At 41.3% G+C, this 24,518-nt stretch overlaps 1 protein-coding gene and 1 long non-coding RNA gene across 6 annotated transcripts in view; one reads left to right on the forward strand and one right to left on the reverse strand.

Moving 5' to 3' along the window:
* Nucleotides 1-24,518, forward strand: part of MICAL3 (microtubule associated monooxygenase, calponin and LIM domain containing 3) — a 225,238-nt gene that overhangs the window by 137,339 nt on the left and 63,381 nt on the right. For all 4 annotated transcript variants that reach the window (XM_079992104.1, XM_079992105.1, XM_079992106.1 and 1 more), the window contains 7 exons: nucleotides 1,490-1,546; nucleotides 3,333-3,446; nucleotides 5,198-5,305; nucleotides 10,416-10,523; nucleotides 11,256-11,442; nucleotides 12,598-12,686; nucleotides 13,514-13,601. In XM_079992104.1, coding sequence (XP_079848230.1) covers nucleotides 1,490-1,546; nucleotides 3,333-3,446; nucleotides 5,198-5,305; nucleotides 10,416-10,523; nucleotides 11,256-11,442; nucleotides 12,598-12,686; nucleotides 13,514-13,601 — 751 coding nt within the window. The remainder of the gene's footprint in view (nucleotides 1-1,489; nucleotides 1,547-3,332; nucleotides 3,447-5,197; nucleotides 5,306-10,415; nucleotides 10,524-11,255; nucleotides 11,443-12,597; nucleotides 12,687-13,513; nucleotides 13,602-24,518) is intronic.
* LOC307225401 lies at nucleotides 826-24,491 on the reverse strand. 2 transcript variants are annotated; one of them, XR_013842974.1, is made up of 3 exons: nucleotides 23,807-24,491; nucleotides 21,038-21,118; nucleotides 826-1,077 (listed from the first exon to the last, which is right to left on the reverse strand). It is a non-coding gene; the product is annotated as an uncharacterized lncRNA (long non-coding RNA). The 2 variants fall into 2 exon arrangements; XR_013842975.1 differs by lacking the exon at nucleotides 23,807-24,491 and adding an exon at nucleotides 21,634-21,851.

Consider the following 24,518-nt stretch of genomic DNA (forward strand, 5'->3'; position numbering starts at 1 on the left):
TAGTACCACTAATCAGCATGGCAGTCGTCTAGAATGCCTGGGCCCAGCTGTGTTACCTGGCTTTGGGACCTTGGGAAGCCTGCCCCATTTCCTGGTCACCCTCCCTCACTGACGTTGCTAAAACATTCCTCCAAAGTAGTTTATCGTTGAATGCTTTGTTCAAATCAGGCACCCCAGTTACATGATTGTGTAAAAAATGTGGGGGCCTTGAGTCAATTTATAATAAATGGTTTTATTTGAGTTTTTATAATAAAATTAGATAACAGTGCAAAATACACTGACACAATACGGTGCAGTCGTACAATTCATCTCAACATCAATTACATATTTTATTGGTATCGCGCCATGTTGAACGTTCTGTTTGTGCAAGCATTGCAACTTGCCGAAAAGAATAATTCCTTCTCTCTTCTCCTCCCCAGCGTGCTACTGTTGGGGTTCTCCTGACCCCCACTCCTTAGCCAATTTCAGGGGGAGCAGGGGGTGGAGAGGAGGGGAAACCCATTGCACAAGGGGAAGTCCTTGTGCAGGACATTCACTAACTGGGTTTGTTTTGTTAGGTGAATCATGGTACATAGTTTACCCCAGGAGTTCCCTCCACAATGTCAGGGCCAAAATAATATTAGTCACAAAGGCACACTTATTCTGATGTCCACAACGTAGAAAATGATTTACTTACAGTTGGAAAAACTGGGTCAGGTTCTCTTGCTTGATCTGCAAGAAGAGTTAGCTTCTAAATGGGAAACTTACCACTCAGTCTTCTAAACTTTTTGTTTTTAAGGTGTTTTATATTTCATATATAGTTGCATTGACTCACAAAACTGGAAAGTTGCAGGACACACACACACACCTATTTTGTCTTATGAAGTATGAGCAGGTTTGTGAGTTTTTGGGAGCTACATTTTTATAAAACTATACCTGTGTGTATAGTGGATAATCAAAGCTGCCTCCAGGTGTCTGCATTCTTGGGGCAGGGAAGATTACGGTCTGTCTTATCATAGGATACCACTGTGGATTCCGCAGGCCAGGGAGCCTTGTTTCTTGTTCACGTTGCGGGAAGCCCAGGCTCTTCAAAATAACCTTTGATTTAAAAACAGACTTGGTGAATACTTAAGCTCAATGGACATATCTCACTTTGCCTCTAAAGTTCTCTAAAGTTTATTCCTCATATTACTTTTAAAACTAGGATTTTCCAAGGAACAATTTACAGTTTCTTGGGAGCAGTTCCTTCTTCTGCCACCACGTGTATCCTGTGTGGATATTTATTGCTGTTGTCACCATTTACTAACACAGTTTGTATAAAGTATTGTTTTTAACAGCTCTGCACAAAACCTCTTTCTTCACAGCAGCCACATGATCTTTGCAAACTTCCTATGGCTTTTCCAGGACTGTGGTTTTAATGTTTCTCTTGTAGGGTGACTCCTAACTGAATGATGCTATCTTTCTGTGAGTGTGTATGTGGGATTTGTCAAGGTCATTATTTTGCCTGCAGGCAAACAGGGAACCTCATGGAGAACCAGCTGGAGAGCAGAGTCCCAGACAGCAGCGGGTAAAATAGCATGAGCTAAAGCAGCATGAAGAGGGTGTGTGCACTCTTGGGCGAATGTTGTGCAAGTAAGAGAAGGCTGGAGAGCTATTCATATGCCAGCATAATACTAATAGCCAAGCTCTACTGAAAATGCTTCGTAAAAATAGTGGTTTTGTGTCTGTGTGGCCTTTGCAGAATTACTTGCTTGACAGGCTTGTGATCACTTTGAGCATCATGCAGTATGTTTTTTTTCCGTCAGGCACATATTAGCACTTTGAATTTGGCATTCCCCATTTTTCTCTATAATAGGAGATACTATAGTGGAGTAGAAAGGGCCTGCTGATGTGTTGGAAAATATCTATCCATCTATCCGAATCATTATTACCCCATTCTTCAGCCAAAAAAGCTCCCAGAGCAGCTTACCGATCAGTAAAAAGCTAGACAGTCCTAGCCCTCAGGCTCACACTTTAAAAGGAATGACACAAAATGAAAAAGGGATGGGGCAGAAAGAGGAAAACAAGACAATGCAGGAACCAGTTCTTTGTTAGTTCTTTTTGTAAATAGTAAAACTATTGTTACTCCCTATGGAACACCCTCCCATCTGATGTCAAGGAGATAAAGAACTGCACAACTTTTAGAAGACATCTGAAGGCAGCCCTGTATTGGGAAGTTGTTGTTGTTTGGTGTTTTATCGTGGTTTTTTGTGGGCTGGAAACTGCCCAGAGTGGCTGGGGAAACCCAGCCCGATGGGTAGAGTATTAATAATAATAATAATAATAATAGCTGGGATAGAAACAGCTCACATAGCCTGATGGAATGCACAAATAAATCTTCATGACAGTAGGGAGAAAGGAACATTTTTAAGCATCCCCCCACAAAAGCATACAAAACTAAATTAACTGGAATAAGCTTAGACCAAAGTAGAACATGCAAGGAAAGAGAATGAATTGACATAATAAAGGCATGAATCAATGCTGCAGTCTGCCTGCTCAATATATTTCTAAAAGCTGCTCATTACAGTAAATAATTTTGAAAAGGAACCCTACACAATACAGTTTTGAGGATACTGAGAATTTTGCATTAAAACATCACTAGCCCCTCAGAGAATTATGCCTTTGCCATTGTTTCCCTTCCATGACCCTTCTCTTCACCACTAGCTTGGTATTGCATCCAGTCTCCAAAACAACCAGGTTAAAAAGTTGGAGCGAGGGAAGTGAGGAAGGAAAACCCAGAGTTTTTGTCCCTGTGTCGATATTGCATCTGCCTGGCTTCCCTGCCTCTATTCACTCCCTACCTTTCAGTAGTGTGCGTCACTACAGATAGCAAGTGCCCTTCTCCAGATCCCTGTGACACACCTGTATTTCACAGCAGCTGAACTATCATGCTGCTTTGGCGACACAATCTTGGCTCCTTTTCCTGCTGCTGTAGGATTCATAAACCACAGCTTCCAAAGGTCACAGCCCTCTGCATGCTTTCTGAGCAGTAAACCTATTTAAATCAGTGACTTCCAGAGTAGACCTAATTTGGATTCGGCTACTGTAAATGGTTTGTGTTATATGTATGTCACATCTGCGGGTTTGTGTGTGTGTGTGTGTGTGTGTGTGTGTGCAACCTTCATCCAGAGGATTTTGAGCTCTTGTTCCCCTCCTTGCCCCTGTGTCCCACTTTTTTTTTTAATGCACAAGCATTTAATTAACTGCCTCTGACCTTATTTTCAGCTTTGTTTCTTTTCCCACTGCCATGCTTTTTCCATGAATATTTTCCCCCGTGCTCTCTTGTTCATTTTCCTTCACTCATTATTCTGCAGAGACCTCACCAGTTCTTTTCAGATGACCGTGTGCCAGAGCGCACGCTTACCATTGAGCAGAGGGCAAGCCAGCTGGCTGCCCTACTGGAGCAAAGGCCAGCAACCAGGCATCAGGTGACTGCCTTCCTGTCTGTCTGGCGCTTTGTGTCTGCTTGCCGTTCCGTAGAATGGGAAATGAAAGGTTGCTTGGGCTGTAACATGGCTGGCATCAGATGTCCTGTTTTAATGGCTGATGAGTACACTATCACATTGTAGCAGAACACTTTCAAGCACTCTAGGGTAAAACAACAAGATCCAAACTCATCATTCCATCTTTCCTGTTAACTTACTGTTCCTGCTTGCTGAATCAACACTTAATCTTGCATAGATGCGTCTAGCACTAATAAAAGATGTGTGGCATATGTGGGGAGGAAGCTCCTAACTTAAAAGGGGCTTTTGAGAGTTTGCACTTCCATAGAGTAGGGTAGAATCTGTATAGAAAGACTCCGCTAGATTCAAGAAGTGTTGGTGGAGCATTGCTTAGCCAGTCTGGAGAGGAAGAGGGTCTGCAGTACATAACTAGCTTTCGGAAGCAAGGTTCTATAAAATTAGCTTGCTAAAGAGTAACCCAAAACTAATGAAACCAGGAAGTTAACTAACCCCAGAACAGCCTTTATATATAAACCAAATGGGCTTTGAAAACTTGTTTATTTCTTTAAGCAATATGCACATTCTTTCTATATGTGCTCTAATTTTTAAACATGTATGTCAGTGCCAATATTCAATCATATATCATCAGTTGCTGATCAGAATTTATTTTCTGCGTGGGCTGTTATAATGTATTTCATCTCGTTAAACTCTGGAAGGTCTAATATCAATTGCTTTTATTCATTTTGCCAAACAAAATACTGATGGGGTAAAAAGAGACTATTGAATGCAAGCATATGCATTTTGACATGTGTCTTGCTTAACAGTCTTGCAGTCTCTTTTACCATGCAGAAATTTTAGAAAGTTGTTTCTTTTCAACCTTCTTACTAGGAATTTTTGGTATTGCTTCATGATTAGAATAGAATTCCTTGTATTTTATTCAGGATACATCTAGCCCACAGTTCTTTATAAATCCACTCATTTCTAAAACTTGAAAGACAAGCATCAGGAAGGTCATGTTATTCTAAAGCAGCAATGCTGCAGCAAGCAAAGGCTCCAGCTGCCCAGTCAGCTGCTTGTGGCTGCAAAGCCAGACAGGATGTGTGTGACTGTTGCCATGGAAACAAAGGGGCAGTCCATTCTGTACTGAGCACCGGATGTTAGCTCAGTGTGTGTGTCATATGACCTGTACAGGATGTACATAGGTGGAGTCTGGAGTCTCTCTCTGTTTGTTGATGAGAGCAGACATGTTTTCTCTAAATGACTGCTGAAGACAGGAATAAAACATGTAGATACATTTCTGTCTGAGTCTGATTCCCCTCCCTGGGGATATGCTGGAGAGCAGGGAGGAGGAGAAGCAGTTTGGTGTGTTTTTCTCACAGCCTGAGGAAAATCGCCGGAACGGACCTCGTGTGTTTTCCTACCGGGAGTCGCCGGAGGGAGGTCGAAAGAATTCAGCCGGTGCCTGGAGAGATAGGCACATACCTCTGACCGAGCCTGAATCCTGACAGGTCATTCACAGCTGAAATTAGTACATGGATTTGGTGTTCCACCATTCCCTCCCCCCCCCCCCCAAATATCAATGTTCTGAACTTTGGCTGGGGAGTTTAAAAGCATGCCCACAGTTTTCCTACGTCACTTGCAAGCTACAAGATCTCTGCTGCCTGTCTCACCCGCCCCTTCCCAAAAGCTCCTATTTTGAAATGCCGTCTTCTGACTTTCTCATCTTTATTTTGTAGCCAGAGATTGAGCGATCTCGTCGATCTGTTGTTGAGCAGTGGGAGCTCTCCCGCAACCTCCGCTCTTCCAGTCGCCCTTCTTCTCCCTCCTCTGACTCCCTCAGACAGGTAGCATGGTGTGGGGCTTGAGGCTGCACCCTGTTGCACATCTTTGGCCTATTCCATCTCCTGCCACTTGAGAATGCCGCACTGGATAAAGCTAGGCTAATAAGTTCTCTTTGCCCTTGGGCGTGGCTGAGCTTAGCCTGTGTGCCTGCAGAAAGGCTTGGGATTCCTCTGTATCCTGGTTATTCCAAGGCTTGTGAATTTGGAAATGGTGCATATCCTTTACACCTCAGAGTTACTGATTGTCTGGTAGGAGAGAGAGCAATGGCCAGCAAACATTTCACAAAGAATATTGTATGTCTCATCCAGAACTGGCTTATTCTGCCTTCAGATAAGTGAAGGCATACCCTGGAATGCACTCACCCAGTTGGGAGATGTGTTGGGTCCGAATCACCAAGCCATAGTTTGATCATCAGGAGTCCTTTGTGGGCTTAAATGCTTCTTCCTCTGCTTTCTCCTGCATCTTCCTTGGGCTTCTTCACGTCACTTTCATTTCCTCTGTAGCTATATCTTGGTTTTATTATAATGTTTTGAACAGGTGCTGCCATAATCACTTCTAACTATAATTTGTTCTCAAGTTGGCAATTAAAACCAAGTTCAAATTGTGGTTTGAGTCACTCAAATGAAAACAAAATTGGGTTAGCAGTAATTATGACCTGCTAGTTTAACCAGCAGGACGTGGGTGGCGCTGTGGGTAAAAGCCTCAGCGCCTAGGACTTGCCGATCGAAAGGTTGGTGGTTCGAATCCCCGCGGCGGGGTGCGCTCCTGTCGCTTGGTCCCAGCGCCTGCCAACCTAGCAGTTCGAAAGCACCCCCAGGTGCAAGTAGATAAATAGGGACCGCTTACTAGCGGGAAGGTAAACGGCGTTCCGTGTGCTGCGCTAGCTCGCCAGATGCAGCTTGTCACGCTGGCCACGTGATCCGGAAGTGTCTGCGGACAGCGCTGGCTCCCGGCCTATAGAGTGAGATGAACGCACAACCCTAGAGTCTGTCAAGACTGGCCCGTACGGGCAGGGGTACCTTTACCTTTACCTTTTTAGTTTAACCATGGCTTCCCAGTATATATTTTGCTATGCGGGGAAGGGAAATGGAATAATGCAGACTGCTACTGACCACCAAACCATGGTGATGCTGGAACTTGACGACCATTTCTGACTACTAAGGATCCACCAATAAGGCTTCATTGTTGCCAAGAGTGGGATTCACTGTGTTGTCTGTCTCTTAACAGCTGTTTCTAGCACTGGATTTTCTGTGGCCATTGAACATCTACATGATGAATAAATGCTTGTTTGCTGCTTCACTTTGAGGATGTGATTCAAACCACTATATTGCTTTGTGTGTCTTATAATATAACAGATTAGTTGTGGTTTGATTTTTGAACAGCGTAGTGAATACTGAAATGCTTGCTGCTTGCCTCATCTAGCTTAAGGTTTAAGGGATTTCTGATTGTTCTATAGGAAGAGCTATACTGTATTGGTCATTGTGTCACTAAATGTTGTCTAATTCTTCAAGATGGGCATGGGGAATGTTGACACCTGTCTGTTGTAGAACTAATATTTCATTTTAAACAATGTAGTCTTGCTCTGAGAATTCTGTAGAGTTTTTATGGGAAAGGTGGATTAGATTCAAATTGATATTAGGCAAATGTAATAATCTTTAGCATGGGCAAGAAGCACCATCCTTTAGAGCAAATAGTCCCCTCTGTCTGCTTGTAGAGTGGGGAAGAGAAGGACTCACCAACCAAGACCTTCCCTTCAAAAGAAAACTTGTGGACTACAATAGACCTGTTTCTGACAAAGCAACCACATTGCCTCTCATTTGGTTTCCCATGTTGTCCCCTCTACTCATACATAAACAAGACCTAGGGTAGAAATAGGCTGAAAATTCTCACAGTTGTTGGAAATAGGTCAGGGAATCCCCCAAAGATCTGTATTGGGACAGTCTATGAGGAAGTCTGTAGCTGAAGAGATTTGTTTTGCACACAGTCCACACACAAAAAGAAAAAATAGAAGAGGCTGTCTTAGAGACCATAAGACTGTGTAACTTGCCCACAAATGATCTGGAAGTGATCAGTGAAAGCCAACTTTGCAGATGGCACCAATTTATAGAGCATGATGAAAACCTGAGCAGACTGTGAAGAGTTCCAAAAGAACATCTCCAAATGAGGTGAAGGGGCAAAAAAAATGTGCTAATAAGTGTAAAGTGATATATATTGGAACAAAACATTCCAATGCTGATTGAGTCTAAACTGCCTGAGACTGTCCAAGAATGACAACTTGGAGCTGACGTGGAGAACTCAGTCAAAACTTGGTGCAGCAGCTGTGGAAAGACAAATTCCAATATTGGAAAGATGGATAAGTAGTGCAGAAGAGGCACCAAAATACCAGTCAAAAAGTGTGGAGGGGATTCCAGGCAAGGCTTGTATGTTTGGGGCCTTTTAATTTAGAAAAGAAATACTAAAGGAGACACAATATAGGGTTATAAGATGATTATATACTTTTCAATGTCTACATGGCATCAAAGTGGTTTACAAAACATTAAAACCAGTTGCACAACCTTGTTGAAATACAGAATAATGAAGAACGCACCATAATTGAAATACACAATAAATCCATCCCATTAAAATGTTAAAATAGAAAGATGTGATTAAAATATGGAATAAAACTATCGCATTAAAACCCCACAGCAATTAAACCAGGAGACTTGGGTCAAGAGATGAAAGGAATGCCTGTATAAACAAGTGTGCCTTCAGAAGCTGGTAGAATACCTATACAGATGTGGAATGCACTACCTGCTGAAATATACCCCAACACCTGTGCCATCAATAATACATGATGCAGGGAAAATGTGGGAATGTTTGCCCTCTCATAAAACTAGAACTCACTTAATGAAATTGTCAGTAACAGATGAAATAAAGCGTTTTTTTCACACAATATGTAATAAACTTATGGAATTCACTGGTGTTATAAGATGTGGTGGTCAATGGCTCAGATTGCTTTTTTAATGACTTGTTCATTTTTTAATTAAATTTATATATCACACATCATACGAAGATCACAGGCCAGTTTACAACATAAAAACACAAAATGCATAACACAATCATAATAAAAACAACAACACACACACCACCTTTAAAAGGCCTGGTTGAAGAGAAATGTTTTTGCCTGGGTCTAAAAGCAGTCATGGACGCGGGTGGTGCTGTGGGTTAAACCACAGAGCCTAGGACTTGCCGATCAGAAGGTCGGCGGTTCGAATCCCCGCGACGGGGTGAGCTCCCTTTGCTCAGTCCCTGCTGCTGCCCACCTAGCAGTTCGAAAGCACGTCAAAGTGCAAGTAGATAAATAGGTAGCGCTCCGGCGGGAAGGTAAACGGCGTTTCCGTGCGCTGCTCTGGTTCACCAGAAGCGGCTTAGTCATGCTGGCCACATGACCCGGAAGCTGTACGCCGGCTCCCTCAGCCAATAAAGCGAGATGAGTGCCGCAACCCCAGAGTTGGTCATGACTGGACCTAATGGTCAGGGGTCCCTTTACCTTTAAAAGAAGTCATGAGAATTTACACAGATTCATGGGGTTATGGATCTTTCAAAATGTGTAGATCTATCAGCAAGTAGCTGCAATTTGAAATACCATATCAGTTGAGAGTCCTGCTGACTTCAGGCCCTCCGCCTGACCAGTCTTCTGATCCCTCAGGTCTATTCTTCCAACAGAAAGGCCCATTAGTTGTTAATAATGTATCTACTTAGGTAAATAGAAGGACTTGCTGATTTTACTCTCTGTTCTTCAATACAAAGTGCATTGGCTTATAATAAGTGGAATATCTGTTGTTTTTGAAAAGGGCAAACTGTCAAAGGTTCTTGAGCTGAATTTGATATTCTGCTTCCTTGCTGAGAGGCCAGGCAACCCTCATCCATCTTCCTCTCCTCATAAACCTAAGGGAGAATTGGGGGGGTGGGGTGCAGTTATATGACTTGCTAGGTGGGACTGTGTGTGAAGAATCTCAGTATCTAAGGTTCTGTAAACTTAATGTCTTGTGCTCCCCCCCCCAATATATTTCTGAAACACAATCCTATCTAGTTATCTTTTTGTGCTATACGGTTTGCTGCTTAAATAACAGTTGAAACCAATCATGTTGTTTAAATAAAAATAAGCAAAGGCAGCCATGTTGGTCCATAAGACACTCCCCTCGCAACTTCCATAGTAAGGAAATACCTTTTTAAGGCCAACCAAGATATAACAAAATAATGAGCAAGCTTTCGGGTTCTCCAGCATTCTTCATAAGCTGGATGTGGGCGAGAAAAAGGCTTGCTTGGTGTTGAAACTACAGTATCTGCACATTGGCCTCCGACCTGAGATGGGGTATGAAAAGAGATAGTGGACTTAATATCCAACCGGGGAGACCGGGATGAAGAAACAAAGTGGCTATAGACACTAGTATTTTTGCAGCCCTGCAAGAAAGAACATATATCTGAGCATGCAAATTTATTACACCCCTCTTTCCCTTTTAACTTCTCCTCCAGATACCCTTTCCCCAGACTATGTAATTCCCCAGTCTGATTTTGGATATCATAAATAGCCATGATATCCCAGTATGGGTAATCCATGCTACCTCATCCTTGAACCCATAGCATTCTTAGTCACCTATTGTTGGGGTTTTTGTTTGGGGGAGGGGGTCAACAACCAGCAACTCATGGACTAGATCTGACCCTATGGCAGGACTATGTTCAGCTGTCAATCTAGAGATAAGCATGGTGTTTGGAAAGAACATGGCAGCTCTTATGGGAAACCTTTGTGGGAGATGGGGTTAGAAACACCTTTCATCTCCAACGACTCTCTGGCAAAAGAAAGTCTCTGACCAGGGTCTTAGAGTGGCTGATTACAAACTGCTAATAATTTTATTTAGTGCTGCCCACAACAGTGGTTGCTGAGATCACTTGTTTTGCTGGTGCCACACACGCTTGTGTTGTCCACTGTCTTGGCATGGTTTCACCCCTTTCTGCACCTTTTTGCCATTTTTTTCTTTCGTAGATTTCATCCTGAATTTATACTGTTTCTCTTTTCCCTCATTTCCCCCATCCATCTTACCTCCCCCCACCCTCATTACCTTCATCTGGTAGAAGTATATAAAGATGTATACAGGTGGCGTGAGCTCATTGGCTGAGCAAATAGCCAATCAGCTTCAAAGGAAAGACCAACCCAAAACCCTTCTAGACAAGAAGGAACTGGTAAGAGAATGATGTTCAGAAGGTGATGAGTATTTGTGATTAGAAGTTAGACAGCTCTTCCTTAGATCCTCAGTAATATGGAACCTTTAGTTTTCCCTCAGTGTTTAGTTAAAGGTAGCTGATGTAAGCACTTCCTTGCCTGTTCCTCCACTTGCCCTTGTGGGTTCTTGAATTCTTGCTATAAAGAAAATGGATAGTACACAAAAGATCTGTTGCTGAAAGCTTTGGTGTCTTTGGAGTAAATGTGTGGAGATATCATTTGACAGTGGTTGTTTGGAGCCTAGCTTCAGTGGTAATGTGGGAGGAGGATGATTACTATCATAATTGTGTGACCATTTCCACAATTCGTTAGTTGTGTACACTTGGTGTCTCTCATCAACTTTGTGAGGTATGTCATCATTATTCCCATTTTAGAGGCAGGATGTGTGGGAAAGCTAAAGCTGAGAGAATTAAAGAATTTTTAGATCCTTCAGTTCTCCCATATTCCGCCAGACGCTTTATTTTCAGGTGGTTGGATGCGACACCTTACGGAGTGTGTTCCTTGGCTGACCTTTTCTTCCTCATGTTGGGGCCTTGGAATTATCCATAGGTGCCTGCTTAGTGTTTTTGCTGAAACGCCCTCCGTTTCCCATTGAAGGATTCCAAAACAATCTAATGAATACATATGGCACGACAGTGGAAATAACAGTAAGCTTGTGACTCAGTCTAGACCTTTCCTTGTTGCTGCTTTAGGGTTCCTTGAAAAAAGAATTCCCTCCAAATGTGGGAGGCAGTGATGTCTGCTACTTCTGCCACAAGCGTGTCTACGTGATGGAAAGGCTGAGTGCTGAAGGCAAATTCTTCCACCGCAGCTGCTTCAAATGCGAATACTGTGCTACAACCCTGCGCTTGTCCTCTTATGCCTACGACCTGGTGGATGGTAAGTGAAATTTACCTTTTGCCTTAGGAGGGGATGGGCAAGAGCTTCAACTGATGGGTTGCATTCAGCAAAATTGTTGTGCAGGTGACTTCTACTTGCATAACATAACTTCCCCTCCTCCTCCTCCTTCCCCCCACTTGTGTCCCCATACCCAAATCTTCTCTGGGGGTTCCCACAGGCTTCTGGGATAGGTTTTTTGGGGGGTGGGAACTCAGGGAGCAGAAGGAGAGGGAGTTCCATTGTGCAAGCAGAAATCATTGAGATCACAACATGACTTTTATTGGATTCAGCCCTTTGACTTAGAAATAACCTTCAGGATTCCATATATCTTTAGCATGGTCAGGAAATTATTACATCACTGTTTGGCCCACTTCAGATACACCATCCAAAATTATTATTGTGCAAGAGGTATTTGTAGAAACTAAAATGCACATTGTAAATACTGCAGTCTGAAGCTGGTTGAACTGGGAGTTGAACTCCTCTCCATGCTCAGGATTTTGTGTGCTGCCAGAGATTATGGAAAACTCAGAGTGGGAAGCCATTACTCTTGTATTTGCACTCATGGCTAGACAACTGCAGCATCATGTAAACAGGACTCTCCTTGAATACTGTTTAGAAGGTTCAACAACACACTGGAAGTTCTTGCAGCACCATACCACAGGCTATTTGCATCTGTGAAATGATAACTTTTGAATATTTGTTGTTAGAAATCACCTGGGTGAACATGGTACATAGATTTCTGTTTGGATTGGTCAATTCTTGGTAAGCAGTGGTCTGTTTGGAGTTAATGCCCAGCCCTTTCCTCTTTGCATTCATTCTTGCCTTTTCCACAGCACTTTGCCAGATTTCCATGTGATGCAGCCTTTGTTCCTCATACAGTGCTGCTTTGTGTGTGATACCACGCAAGTTCCCCTGGGATGTTCTGGCTATTGGTTGGGTGCTGGGTAAATGGCTGTCAGGCACCCTATGGAAAATCCATTTGTTTTCAGGAAAGGAGGAAATTAACGTGAATTAAATCTTTGAGGCATAATTGTCTCCATGTATTTTGTATGTGACAGGGCAGAGGAGATACAGAGGAACTGTGGCATTGCACAGCATTGCCAAACTGTAGCTTTTGTCTTTCTCATTACCATTTTCCCCTTGCTCTATTTGCAGGAAAATTCTACTGCAAGCCTCACTACTGTTACAGACTTTCAGGTTATGCACAGAGGAAGAGACCGGCAGTGGGCCCTCTGTCAGGAAAGGTAGGCTGTTTCCTTGCATTTCCCAGATGAGACTGCTTTGCCATTTTATGTTGGGAAGTGGCTTTGGGTTGTTTGGAAGGGGGAGAGCAGTGTTGCAGAAACTTTCTGAATCCTATGTGCATTGATCTTGCCTGCCTTTATTAGCTGTAAACATTTTATCAGTTGTTGTTTTTATAAATTTGTTGGCTTACCAAAACCAAGACAGCAGTGTGTCTGGAGAGAGAAGATGAAAAGCTGTGTCTGTGGTGTGCAAATAGGCACGTCGCCATTCATATTTACTTCTGTCTATCCAAAATCCAATTTATGGTGTTGGATAATAAAAATAAGTTCTTTTTATCAGGGGACCATTGAAAAGTACTCATACCCAAAGAGTGGGAATTTAATAATTAAAACATGGATATGCATTAAAGTAAATTCTGCCTTGAGAATATATGTAATAGCTGATCAACTGGACAACGATTACATTTACAAAGTAACATGAATTAATTTTACTTATGCAGTTAATTTTTTGGCAGTTGGTTTTATGGCAAGTAGTTCTTCAAGGCAATACTATGGAAAAACGATACATGTGATACTATTATTTTTTGTTAAAATCAGCTAACCCCAGGCATGCCCTCCATATGGCTTTACTTGAAGAAGCAGTTAGATAAATAACAAAGATATAACTGAGAATGTGTGTCCAGATCTGGAATATTCCTGAATAAACTAGGATTATTGTTTCTCCTGGATCTAAAACCATAAAACCACCTTTTGTCTGTTTGCATTTGCTCACTTTTAAATTACATAAATGTAATAACTGCATCCTTCCTTGCCTGTTTCCCCCCCAGGACAGCAAAGGGACCCAGCAGGACAACATGGCGGCTGATGGTGCAGGACGTGCAAACTCCATCTCAACTTCGTCAGAGAGGACTCCAGGTAGCTCTGCTTCCTTGTTTGGCAGGGTGATGCAGTACTCGCTCCACCTCTTTGACAGAGTTAGGGTGGCAAGCCAGCTCCTGCAAAGCACAGTTTCCTCAGTTGGGCACCACGTAGCCCAAAATCCTTTGGACTCCTTTTTCATGTGCCAGCTGATGGCTTTTGGAGTCCCCTTTATCTATGTCCAGTCAGAGGTTCTTGTGCAGATAATGGGGGAGTTTTTATCAGCACTAGGGTATTAATACAGTAATAACAACTTTTGTAACACTGTGTAACATGTGTGCAGGAGGAAATTAGGGGTTATGTGGTGGTGGGGTTACATTATGGTTTGTAAGACAAAGCTGCTGTTCTGAATGCTGTCCAGGTAAACACAGACACCCAGTTCAAGATTTCTTGGGTAGGTTCAAATAAATTAAAAATTGCTAGTCATACCCAGAACAGACCAATTGAAATTTATGGACACGACTAACTTAGCTTAATTAATTTCATCAGGTCTACTCTGAGTAGAACGTAGCTGGATGCAACCCTTAGTCTGCAAAATCTACATTGCTGAGTGAATTAAATATAGCATTAGCATGGTATGAAGAAGTCCATTGACTGGATTTCTGTGTTCACCTGCAAAACTATCTTCTAGTTCTCACCAACATGGTGTCTGAATAGCAAAATATCAAAACCTTGTTGATACGTTTTGAACCATGCCTGCTATACATTCCTTGTTGTCTTTCACAGCCTTTAACTCTGGGTGATCTTGGTGTTGGCAGGTTGTGGAAATTTCTCCCAAAATATATGCTTTGCTGTTCTGGACTGGGGCTAACAAACCAAGCTGTATGCTGTTGAGGGCATTCTGGTTAATCTTAAACTTGATTCCTGTCTCTGTGTGAGAGAGAGCGATAGACTCAATTTGTGCCACAAACTCTTGTTTGGACGGACTTTTACTTTGACCTTTTGGTGATTAAATTTGAATAGCACTTGATAAGAGGCCAGACTGGATTCTAGTTGCAGAATCTTCCAAGCCAAACAGGTTTAGATTTTATTTTTTTATGTAGAATTAAATTATATAGCCATAGTCGTGCGTAGGAACTAAACCGTTACCCTTCCATTGGCTAAACGTTTCTAAATAGTATGAAAAAATCCAATTGAAGGATCATTCAAGATATGTTTTTTCATTTATTTATTTTTAGTTGTGTGCACTCAATAGCATTGTACAGTTTCTGTATTTGTGTGGCATTTCCCACCCAGAAGCAAAATGAAAGAGATTTAATATTTAAGTAAGCTCTGAAAAACATTTTGTATTAAGCAAGTCTTTCAAATGTGAAAACACAGCTTCTTGTAACTATTGGATAGGAGTCACTTGGCTGTGGAAACAGAGTTCTGGAATTTTGCACTGATTAAATTGCTTGATCAGAGATTGGATGTGGTTGTTCAGATAACTTTTAAGAGTTCAGACTCTGAATACTGCTTGTGTTGAGCTTCTGCCTCTGTTGTCATGAGACTGACAATCTTGCAGAAGTTGATTGCAGTTGGAGTTGCCAACTTGGTCTAGCATATTTCACCAGCTCTTTACCTTGTTAATTTCAGTTTAGCAATAATTATTCTTGGCCTAATATTGTAGTGAAACCTGTCCTACATTCCCTGTAAGCCATCTAACTTTTAGTTCTAGTTCCCTGCTGGTCAGGACAAAAAGCAGACAATTTTTCGCTCTCTGCTGAGTTCAAAATTAACTTGAATGTATAAGTTTGCTAATCACTCAAAGAGTATGGGAAATTAATGTGTATTTTCATAGGAGGCTGCTAGAGGAATCTCTATATGTTTAAAGTTTAAGATCAGGACTCTTTCATGTGTCTTTGTTTACATATACCTATTTATGTGTCTATAGATATTGTAATCTCTACAAAGTAGAATCCAGCAATAATGAATTGAATAATTAATTCTGGCCTTTGTGTTATATAAGCACCATGAACTATTATAATAGTTAAAGACAGTGCTGGGGGAAAATATTTCAGATAATCAGAAACCAGCATTTTATGTGTTCAGAGCTGATAAAAACGTTCCAGTCCCTAGATTCCAGCTGAAGTATCCTAATCAGAGAAGTTTCAGACTTTGGCAGTCCTCTGCGAGGCTGGTCTGTCCTCATGCCAACTCTGAATTGCCATTGAGGTAGAGATATAATTCTATTAACTGCAATTTTCGGACACTGGAATTCATGCAGAGATTGGCATTTCATAATGTGGAAAATGATGGTGATTTGAAAAGGGGGAAAAATGTGATTTTAATAGAATGTAATTGGATGGTAGTGGGGGAAGCGGAGAAGTGCAGTCTTGGAACGAATAGAAATCTGCACCTCCCATTGACCTGTGTTCATGGTCAGCTGCCCATTCCAAGCTGACCCTTGGTTCCCGTGGAATAGGTAAATGCATGCTAGTGGAGCCGGGCTTACTCTATTTGCATGTTTCAAACAAATCTGCAATCAGTATTTGCTTGGTTACTATGAAATTTTATGTCGCCTCCCTTCCCTACTTGTTGGCTAACTTGAATAGTAGAGAAGAGAGCTCTTCTGTACTGAGGCATTAGAATAATGGTCAGGAAACAATAAGCACTTTTTATTGTGAGATAATTTTGCTCTCTGGCATGCGTGGCTCTTGCATTATAGGTGTTTTGTGACTCCCCCTATTCTGTTACAAAGGGGGAAGTTAACTGATCTCAAAGCTCAGTATTTAGCCATTAGGATAGGCCAAATCTTCTCTTGATGTCCACCTCCTGGTCTGCCCAGGAGTGTGTGTGGCACATGTGAGTGCTTTAAGTGAGTTAGCTTTTGATGTTTGCTGCTATCCGGTTACACTTCTTGCACACTGTCTCCCAAACGTGCAACCCTTTCTGCTGGTGCAGAGGTGGTGAAAGCTGTGACAGGCGCTTTCTTGTGCTGAACTCTGGCATGCTTCTGGCAAACTCTGTATTACGCCTTTTTCTTGTACTGTCTTCCTGGGATTTTGTGTCAAGCACTCTCTGCATTTGCCTTTGTGACACAACTGCTGCTGGTGCCGATAAAAGGAGTGGGGGTGAAAAAATCCCTTGCTTTTCAATGGTTGTATTCTGTAATAGTTGTATGTCTCTTGTATTTTGGAATGTTTTACAGTGAGTGTCATTTTTTTATAAATGTCTTTTTTTTTTAACACAGAAGTATTGTTCTTTCTGCACTTCGTTGTAAATGTCTGTAAAATATTTTTGAATGTATTAATCCTCCTGTGGGTCCAGTGGGCTTGGAACAGTCTCTCTGCATTTTGCCCTTACAATTTTCTATAAAGGCGGTTGGTTTTCACTCTATAACATTTAGGGGTAATGAAATTAAGGTAATTCACCATGAGCTAGGTCACTGGAATGTAACACACATAGTCAAAAGCATTCTAATTAAAAAAAGAAAAGAAAAGAAAAATAGGAAATTGAGAGAATTTGTACTAATATCCTCCTTTGAAAGAGGGGAAGTATTATCAATGGAGTATATCTGTCCTTAATAGTATATTCCAGTGAAGTAAGCTAATTGCACTATAGTGAGGTGGCTGGAATGTGGCAAGTAATCATGAAATACTAGGACTTAAACATGATCTTTTTTCAGACTGTCAAATCTTGGAACACATAGTTGCTGTTTTCAGTAGAGGCCAGCACTCCACTATGGAATTTGCAGCATTTCACATGGACAGAAAATTGGGTTGTAGGACTTCAGTTGCTCTTTCATATACTTGAAGGAGATTTTGATGGGTTTCTAGTAGCATGCACCCATATCTGCAGAATGCAAGCTGAATTTGCTTGTGTATTTGTTTTTAAAACACGGGAAGAGGGAGAGAGAGTGTAACCTTTGATCAGTGATTAGAGGAGCTCTATGCACTTCTTTTATCAGTGATTAGAGGAGCTGCATCTTCTATTCCCTTTGATGCCATTTTGGCAGACTCTTCTTTCCTACATAAAAAGGTGTATCAGTAAATTTGTCCCTTTCCGCTACAGAGCACTGAATAATTGTGCTTAAAAAAACAACAGAAATTATATTGTTGGTTGTAACAAACTTATTGTTGAATCCTGAAACTGCATTGGTTCATCCAATGTATACCAATGAGAAGCAGGAATTGCCATGGAATTGCATAGGGAGAAGTTAAGACTATGGGCCATTCTATGGGCCATTATTCAGTATAAGGGGTAAGCATGGTTAAGCTCTGTGTTAAATTGTGCTAATGGTAGTGTTACAGCAACATACCTGCAGTATAAAATCAGTGAAGAATGTCCATATATATGTAATTTAATAAGATTATATAATGTCTCCTGGACACAAATTTTAAAATATTAGCATACTACCTTTAGTCTCAACAAACCATGATCTGAATGAATATAATTCTTTTTTTTTTTTGACATGATAACTAGTGTATAGGTATTTTTTTGATTCAGCATATGCTTTACAAACTGGTTTAAAATGCACTTGATAGGTAATGTAAAATTCACTTGCCCCAAATTTGGCATGAACTCTGCCAGTACTCAAACAGCACCAATTTCTGTTTTAACAAAACATGTTCTTTACAGAATTAATCGTAGGGTAGCAAACATTTGGACTGATGTGATACAATTTTCCACCTGTGACAGAATACTTTTTAGGAAGTCTAGAGATGGTCTTGGTAACCTTGCACAATAAAGGCAGCATTTGAGAAGTCTGATCCTTTTTTGAAATGTTGCTTGGTTTTTACTGTGTCCACTGCAGCAAGATAGCAACCATTTTTTAAAACTGTGCACGCCAATCAAAACTGTGTGCAGTGGATTCTGAACAAGTAGGAATAAGGCTACAGTTCTTTTTCTAAATGTTACTGTGGACCTGAAGCTGGGTAAAACAGTGGGACTCCAGGATTTATGCCACATTATGTGCAGAGAGACCCAAGCAAGGTCTGTCTCTTCAAAGACGTTAGGATTATTTTATATATTAAAGCAGCCACCTGGAGTTTGATGGCTGTTCCACAAGAGGCCCTAGTCAGCATTAATTGCACAATAATAGATTGGCTCTATTGTGTAGTCTGTAAACAGTGTTTCTGTGCACTCTGGCTTCCGACACAGTGTTCCGCTGTGCCAGAAACGGTTTAGTCATCTCCTGTACAGAATACCAGTGTATGGTTGCATTTCTTGTGGCCTGCACTAAACTACCATAATGTATGGAATCACTTTTAGTATGAAATCAAAGGTCCCGTGTAGCTGGAAGTTTACTGTTAAGCATGCATGTTGAATGGCTGAAGATAGTGTCCCTACCCTGTGAAAAGTAGCCTTCTAGAGCTTAGCTTGGAAGCTTTCTTGAGAGACTGTTCCTAGACCCCGTTGCATTCCCCTTCAGTGTTCTTACTAGGTTTTTATGGTGGGATTGATGTGGAGGGAAGAATGTGTCCAACCACAGGGCACATGAGCAGTCTGGACATGGTGCATCAAGGAAAAACGATGCACATAGGAAAATGCAGTGTTATGTGCTCTCAAAGTGAACATCACTTTTGAATAGCTACAGGGAAGAAATGAAATGTAAAATTTATACAATTGTTGGGGATCCACCATAAAATCCTGTTGAGAACACTTTTTTCCTCGGAGAGATGAAATTCCTTTCTCTTGTCCTTTCATCCCTTCTCAAACCTTGTAGATCATAGTGACTTGTATTGTTATTTGTATATATATGCATTTCTTGAGGGATGATGTGAGTTATTCTGAGTATTTTCTTAAACAGAATGCAATATTACTTGTGTGTCAGCGAAAAATACCTTAAATCTCGTAAGAAACGGGTTTTGTTTTTCCCCCTCCCAGCAATTAAACTGGGGTGTGCTTAAATGCCCCCTATTTTGAAATGCAAAATCCGAGGGGAAAAACATCCCCTGCTTTGAGATTTAAGCTGTGGCTCAGGGAAGAATGGGAAATGTGCTCTGAAAAGCCTCACATCTCAAACTTGAGATGTTGTACCCTTTTTTATTTTTGTTTTCTTGCCCTTACTGTGGTGGTGCAGAGTGTGCATTTGTGTTCAAATTCTGTAACTTTGGAACTCTTGTTGCTGTGAAAACAATACGTTTTTGTGCAAATGTTACCTCTTCAGTTAAAAAGGGAATAAATTCCAAACAATCTTTCTGAGGTTTCAAAAGTTTCTGAGTTTTTCTTTTCTACTCCATTGTTTATCTCCTTTGATTCAAGCCTAAAGAGGTGGGGGATGAAGACTTCCTGGAGATGGAGTTTCTGCAGTTGGTCCATTAGATTGAAATTAAGTGTTGGCTAGTGCTAAGAAAAATATACTTTAGAGTAAGATTTGGCAGGACAAGGATTTGCTTAACATAATTCAGAGCTTGCATTTCCAGTTTATGGTTCTATAGTATGCATGGAGTCCCGAGGCAATAAGATGCCTTAAAGTAATACATTGGTTCTTCTTAGAGGAAAAATGAGAACTTTGACCAGCAGCCAAAAATTTGTCCAGTGATTTCAAGTCAATATATAAAATTCAGCCTCTGTCCCTGTTCTCTTCGACTCCTTGCACCCTGCTTCCCAATATCATGTCTTTAGGTCCCTTGCCTGCTGCCAACAACACATGTATTTGCCTGTCATCAAGGCCCAAGATTGAGAGGTTTTTTCCTACGGTAACTATCTCTCTCTTTTCTGCTAAAGTGCATTGCTGCTAATATTCTCATTGTTGCTAACAACATTCTTCTAAACAATCAGAATGTTTATGAACATCCTATTACCTCACAAGCTCAGCAAGTTTCTTACAGGAGAAGGTAGTGATAGCTGCTCATGCTCTAGCCCTCATACTGAGAAACAGAACCTAGTATGTAACTATACAGAAAGGGACAATCTTGATTCTAAATAAATGGAGCAAGGATAGCAAACGTGGTACAATCCAGATATTGTTGCACTACGACTCGCAGTATTTTTGACCAATGGTCATGCTGGCTGGGGCTATTAGGGGTTAGAGTCTTAACAATATCAGGAAGACACTGTATTGGCTAACCCTGAACTCCATCAAAGGTGTGGAGCAGATTTAACCTCTTCCTCAGTGTTCCGAGTGAACCCCCTTAATTCTAAATAAGTATGTAAGAGCCATTCACTGCTATTGAGAGAAGTAAAGCACTGCACTAAGGGAGCCAAACTTGTCTTCCACTATTGATACCTAATGAGCTGTTCCTCTAAAACTGGGGTTTTTCATGCAAGCCAAGTGTGGATTTGTGCACAAAGTACACAGCAATGTTTGTGCAAGCGCCTGTACACAAATACACAATCCTTCCAGTGCACAAGCCCTCCCTTCGTACTACTAAAGCGCTGGAACATGGAGACAAGTGGAAGAGAACCCAAACTGTTAAATCCATATCAAAAAAATTTCCAGGGGTTGATATTCAACTTTAAGAATACGCCACAGAAATAAATATGCATCCACTGTATTTTGTTAATACCTGATCAGTGAGAATGATGTGTAGGTTTGTGGTATATTTCTAATGTTGCTTCTGTACTGAATCTGTTGTCCCACCTTTATTCTACAAAACAGATAATAATTTTATCATGGTGGCAACACTTTCTATTTCTCAAACATGGCAAGGCTGCCAGAGTTCAGGAATGAACTGGTTTTGGCAGTGGTCAGCTTTGGAAGGGGTTTCTTTAAAATATTATTGGTTCAGCTCACTCTCGAGACAGTGGGAGAATTTCATAGTCCTAGTTTTTCTTTGCAAATTTGCAAACTAATTAAATGAACACTGGAAAACTTTTCTTTTTGTCATGCGCTCCTTCTCATTTAAAGTAATAGCAATAAAAGGCATGTGGAAGGCCTTGAGAACACTGAACTCCTAAAACACCTCTGGTCCTGGATGGTAAAATAGTTTGCACCTTGAATAAATAGCATTGCTTTGCCAAGTGCTACAGAAACCAGCAATAAAGCCAGATACTTTCTTCCTTCGCTTCATCCGAATATTCAGCTAACAATCGGTGTTGATTAAATACTATGCACTTAGCACTAGACTTGCTGGGCTTCATGATAAACATTGACGGTGTGTACCTCTGTTGTGCACATAGTAGAATGTGGTACATTATCTCCTTTGCATCCGCAATCATATTAAAGATTCTCAGCATGTTGCTTAAAATTATCTGTATCCAGCTGGACCATAGACAGCATCCTTATGATAAATCAGATCATAGAACTGATTGTAGAGTTGGATGTGATCCCAAGAGTCATCTAGTCCAATGCCTTGCAATGCAGGAATCTCAACTAAAGCATCCATGACAGATAGCCATCCAACCTGTGCTTAAAAACTTCCAGGGAAGGGGAGTCCACACTGTCAAACAACTCTTACTGTCAGAATATTCTTCCAGATTATCTGGCTCAGTATTGCCTATACCAGAGATGGGGGAAATGTGATCCTCCAAATGTTGCTGGACTCTCTCCCTGATCCCCACTCAGCATGGTCTGTGGTCAAGGATGATGGGAGCTGGAGTCCAGTAACATATGGAGGGCCACAGTTTCCTCCTTCATTGTTATGTCTGTTTCACACATAACAGACTTGGGAATTGGTCCAAAACTAACAAAGTGAATTTCAATGTAAGGTTCTACACTTAGGCAGGAAGAACCAGCATGCCCTATATAAGATAGGCAAGTAGTCCAGCTTGCTAGCTTTCATTTCTTTTCCTCTCAGCTTTATAAGCTTACAGCCACCTCCATGGAACAGGGGCTTCGAAAGATAGAGCCACAACTATAGTTAGTGAATTCAGACAACATGCCAAACCACAGTTTGCTAAGCCCACCTCAAAACGCAGTTTGCAAACCCAACCCAAGCCATGGATTCTGATTCTGAGTGTGGACCAGTTGCAAAACCAGAAGAATCTGCCTTATACCAGGTCAAGACTATTTGTCCATCTAGCCCTGTATTGTATACTGCGGTTGATGGGAGGTCTTGCCCATCACCTGTCATCTGGTGTTTTTAAGTGGAGATGCCAGGAATTCTAAATTCAAAGCATGTTCTCTACCACTGAGCTATGGTGCTTCCCAATTCAACTTGAGCCAGTATGGAAATAAGTTTGCATTAGGCCTGCTTTAGTTGCTAATTTGAGAAATTAAACTTGCATGATGAACCATCAATGCTATTAGAAGTATATGGAATCCCCTTTTATTTAGTATTGTCAGCTTTTACAGCTTGTTCATGAGAGTGCCTAAGGCAAGATTTGAAACGCACAAACTTCTATGAATAAAAATTAACTTTTGCTACAATCCTTCCCTGTCTCCTCCTTCCTCTCCCTTTTCTGTCATAAAAAGCCTAGTGATCCAAACAGAAGCTCTGGGATAACCTTCTAAACACATAACACATAAAGGGGAAAGATCTGCAGGTATTAAGATAGATACATCACAAACTATAGGGAAGGCCCTTCACACTGTGGCACATAATCCTTTTCCTTGCAGCTCCATCCCTTGCTGCCATCATAAAATTTGAAATACAAACATTACTTTCTCACTTCTTTAATGTGCTCTCCTGCAGTAAAGTGTGCAAGGAACTCTATACCAGGGGTCAGCAAACTTTTTCAGCAGGGGGCCGGTCCACTGTCCCTCAGACCTTGTGGGGGCCCGGAATATATCTTTTGAATTCCTATGCCCCACAAATAACCCAGAGATGCATTTTAAATAAAAAGACACATTCTACTCATGTAAAAACACACTGATTCCCAGACCGTCTGCGGGCCGGATTTAGAAGGTGATTGGGCCGGATCCGGCCCCTGGGCCTTAGTTTGCCTACCCATGGTCTATACATTCAAATCAAAATGCACCCCACCATGAGGCAATGGTTTTACGTTTATAACATACTTCTCCTGCTTCTACATTTCAAAACATCTTGCCAGAAATATCAGCTTCACCTAAAAAAAAATGCAACCCAAAGCCACCATGAAACATACAAAAAGAAGAGAAATAAAATCAGCAGCATGAGCAAAACACATATCAGCTGCAAGTAACCTCTACCTCATCTGCAAACCCCCTGAAATAAAAGTTTTTACAGAACAGCAAGAGACCAAGAGTCAGGGGGCCAAATGAACATCCTGGGAAAGAGAATTCCAAAGCCTGACTTCAGTGGCCCTCCCCCACATACACACCCATCTAACCTGAGAAGACCATATATGAAGCTGCCTCATATTGAGTCAGACCATGCTACTGTATGGTTGTAGATGGGGGTGTTTCCCAGTCTTACATATAAATGCCAGGGATTGAACCTGTAACCTCCTGTATGCCAGAGCTATGGCTGAGCCTATGGCCTCTCTGAAAAGGCAGCAGGACACAGAGCTTGGGACTCAGCTGAAGACTAAGTGAGAAAGTAGGTTTCATATGTGCAAAGGCAGTTCTTAAGGTATCTTCCACCCCAGGTCATGTAAGGCTTCAAATGCACTTGGAATTGGGTTTATGTAAGGTTTATCAGCACTTGGAATTGGGCCCAGAAGCAATTATGGAGCCAGTTAAGTTAGTTTTGGAGTCCACATTCCTCCTATAGACAAGGCTGTTTTGATAACCTGCACCAGTATCAAAAATACATCCTGTGAATTAATACAGAAAAATGAAATAATACAGTGAATTAAAACAATGAAGAAACAGCCATAGATAAAGACTGTGTTTATCTAGAATATAGCAACTTCCCTGTGTTTCTAGTTTGTCACAAGTATGTGTGTGAACAGTCATATAAGTACTGTAGTTAATGAAGTAACACACACACACAGTCTCAAGGATATAGATATGTATTATGGTGCAGTATATTTACTTTAAACTCTTTTAATATTTTAAAAAAACTCAGAGCAACAATAAAGCAGTATCATAAAAAACGGATGCAAACATATAAACAGCAAAACAGTGCTAATGGCTTCCACTTCTCATAGTCTACTGAGGCTAAAGCAGTGGCGTAGCGTGGGGGG

The sequence above is a fragment of the Podarcis cretensis genome (genome assembly GCF_951804945.1).
Source record: "Podarcis cretensis genome assembly, chromosome: 10".
NCBI classification, from domain to species: domain Eukaryota; kingdom Metazoa; phylum Chordata; class Lepidosauria; order Squamata; family Lacertidae; genus Podarcis; species Podarcis cretensis.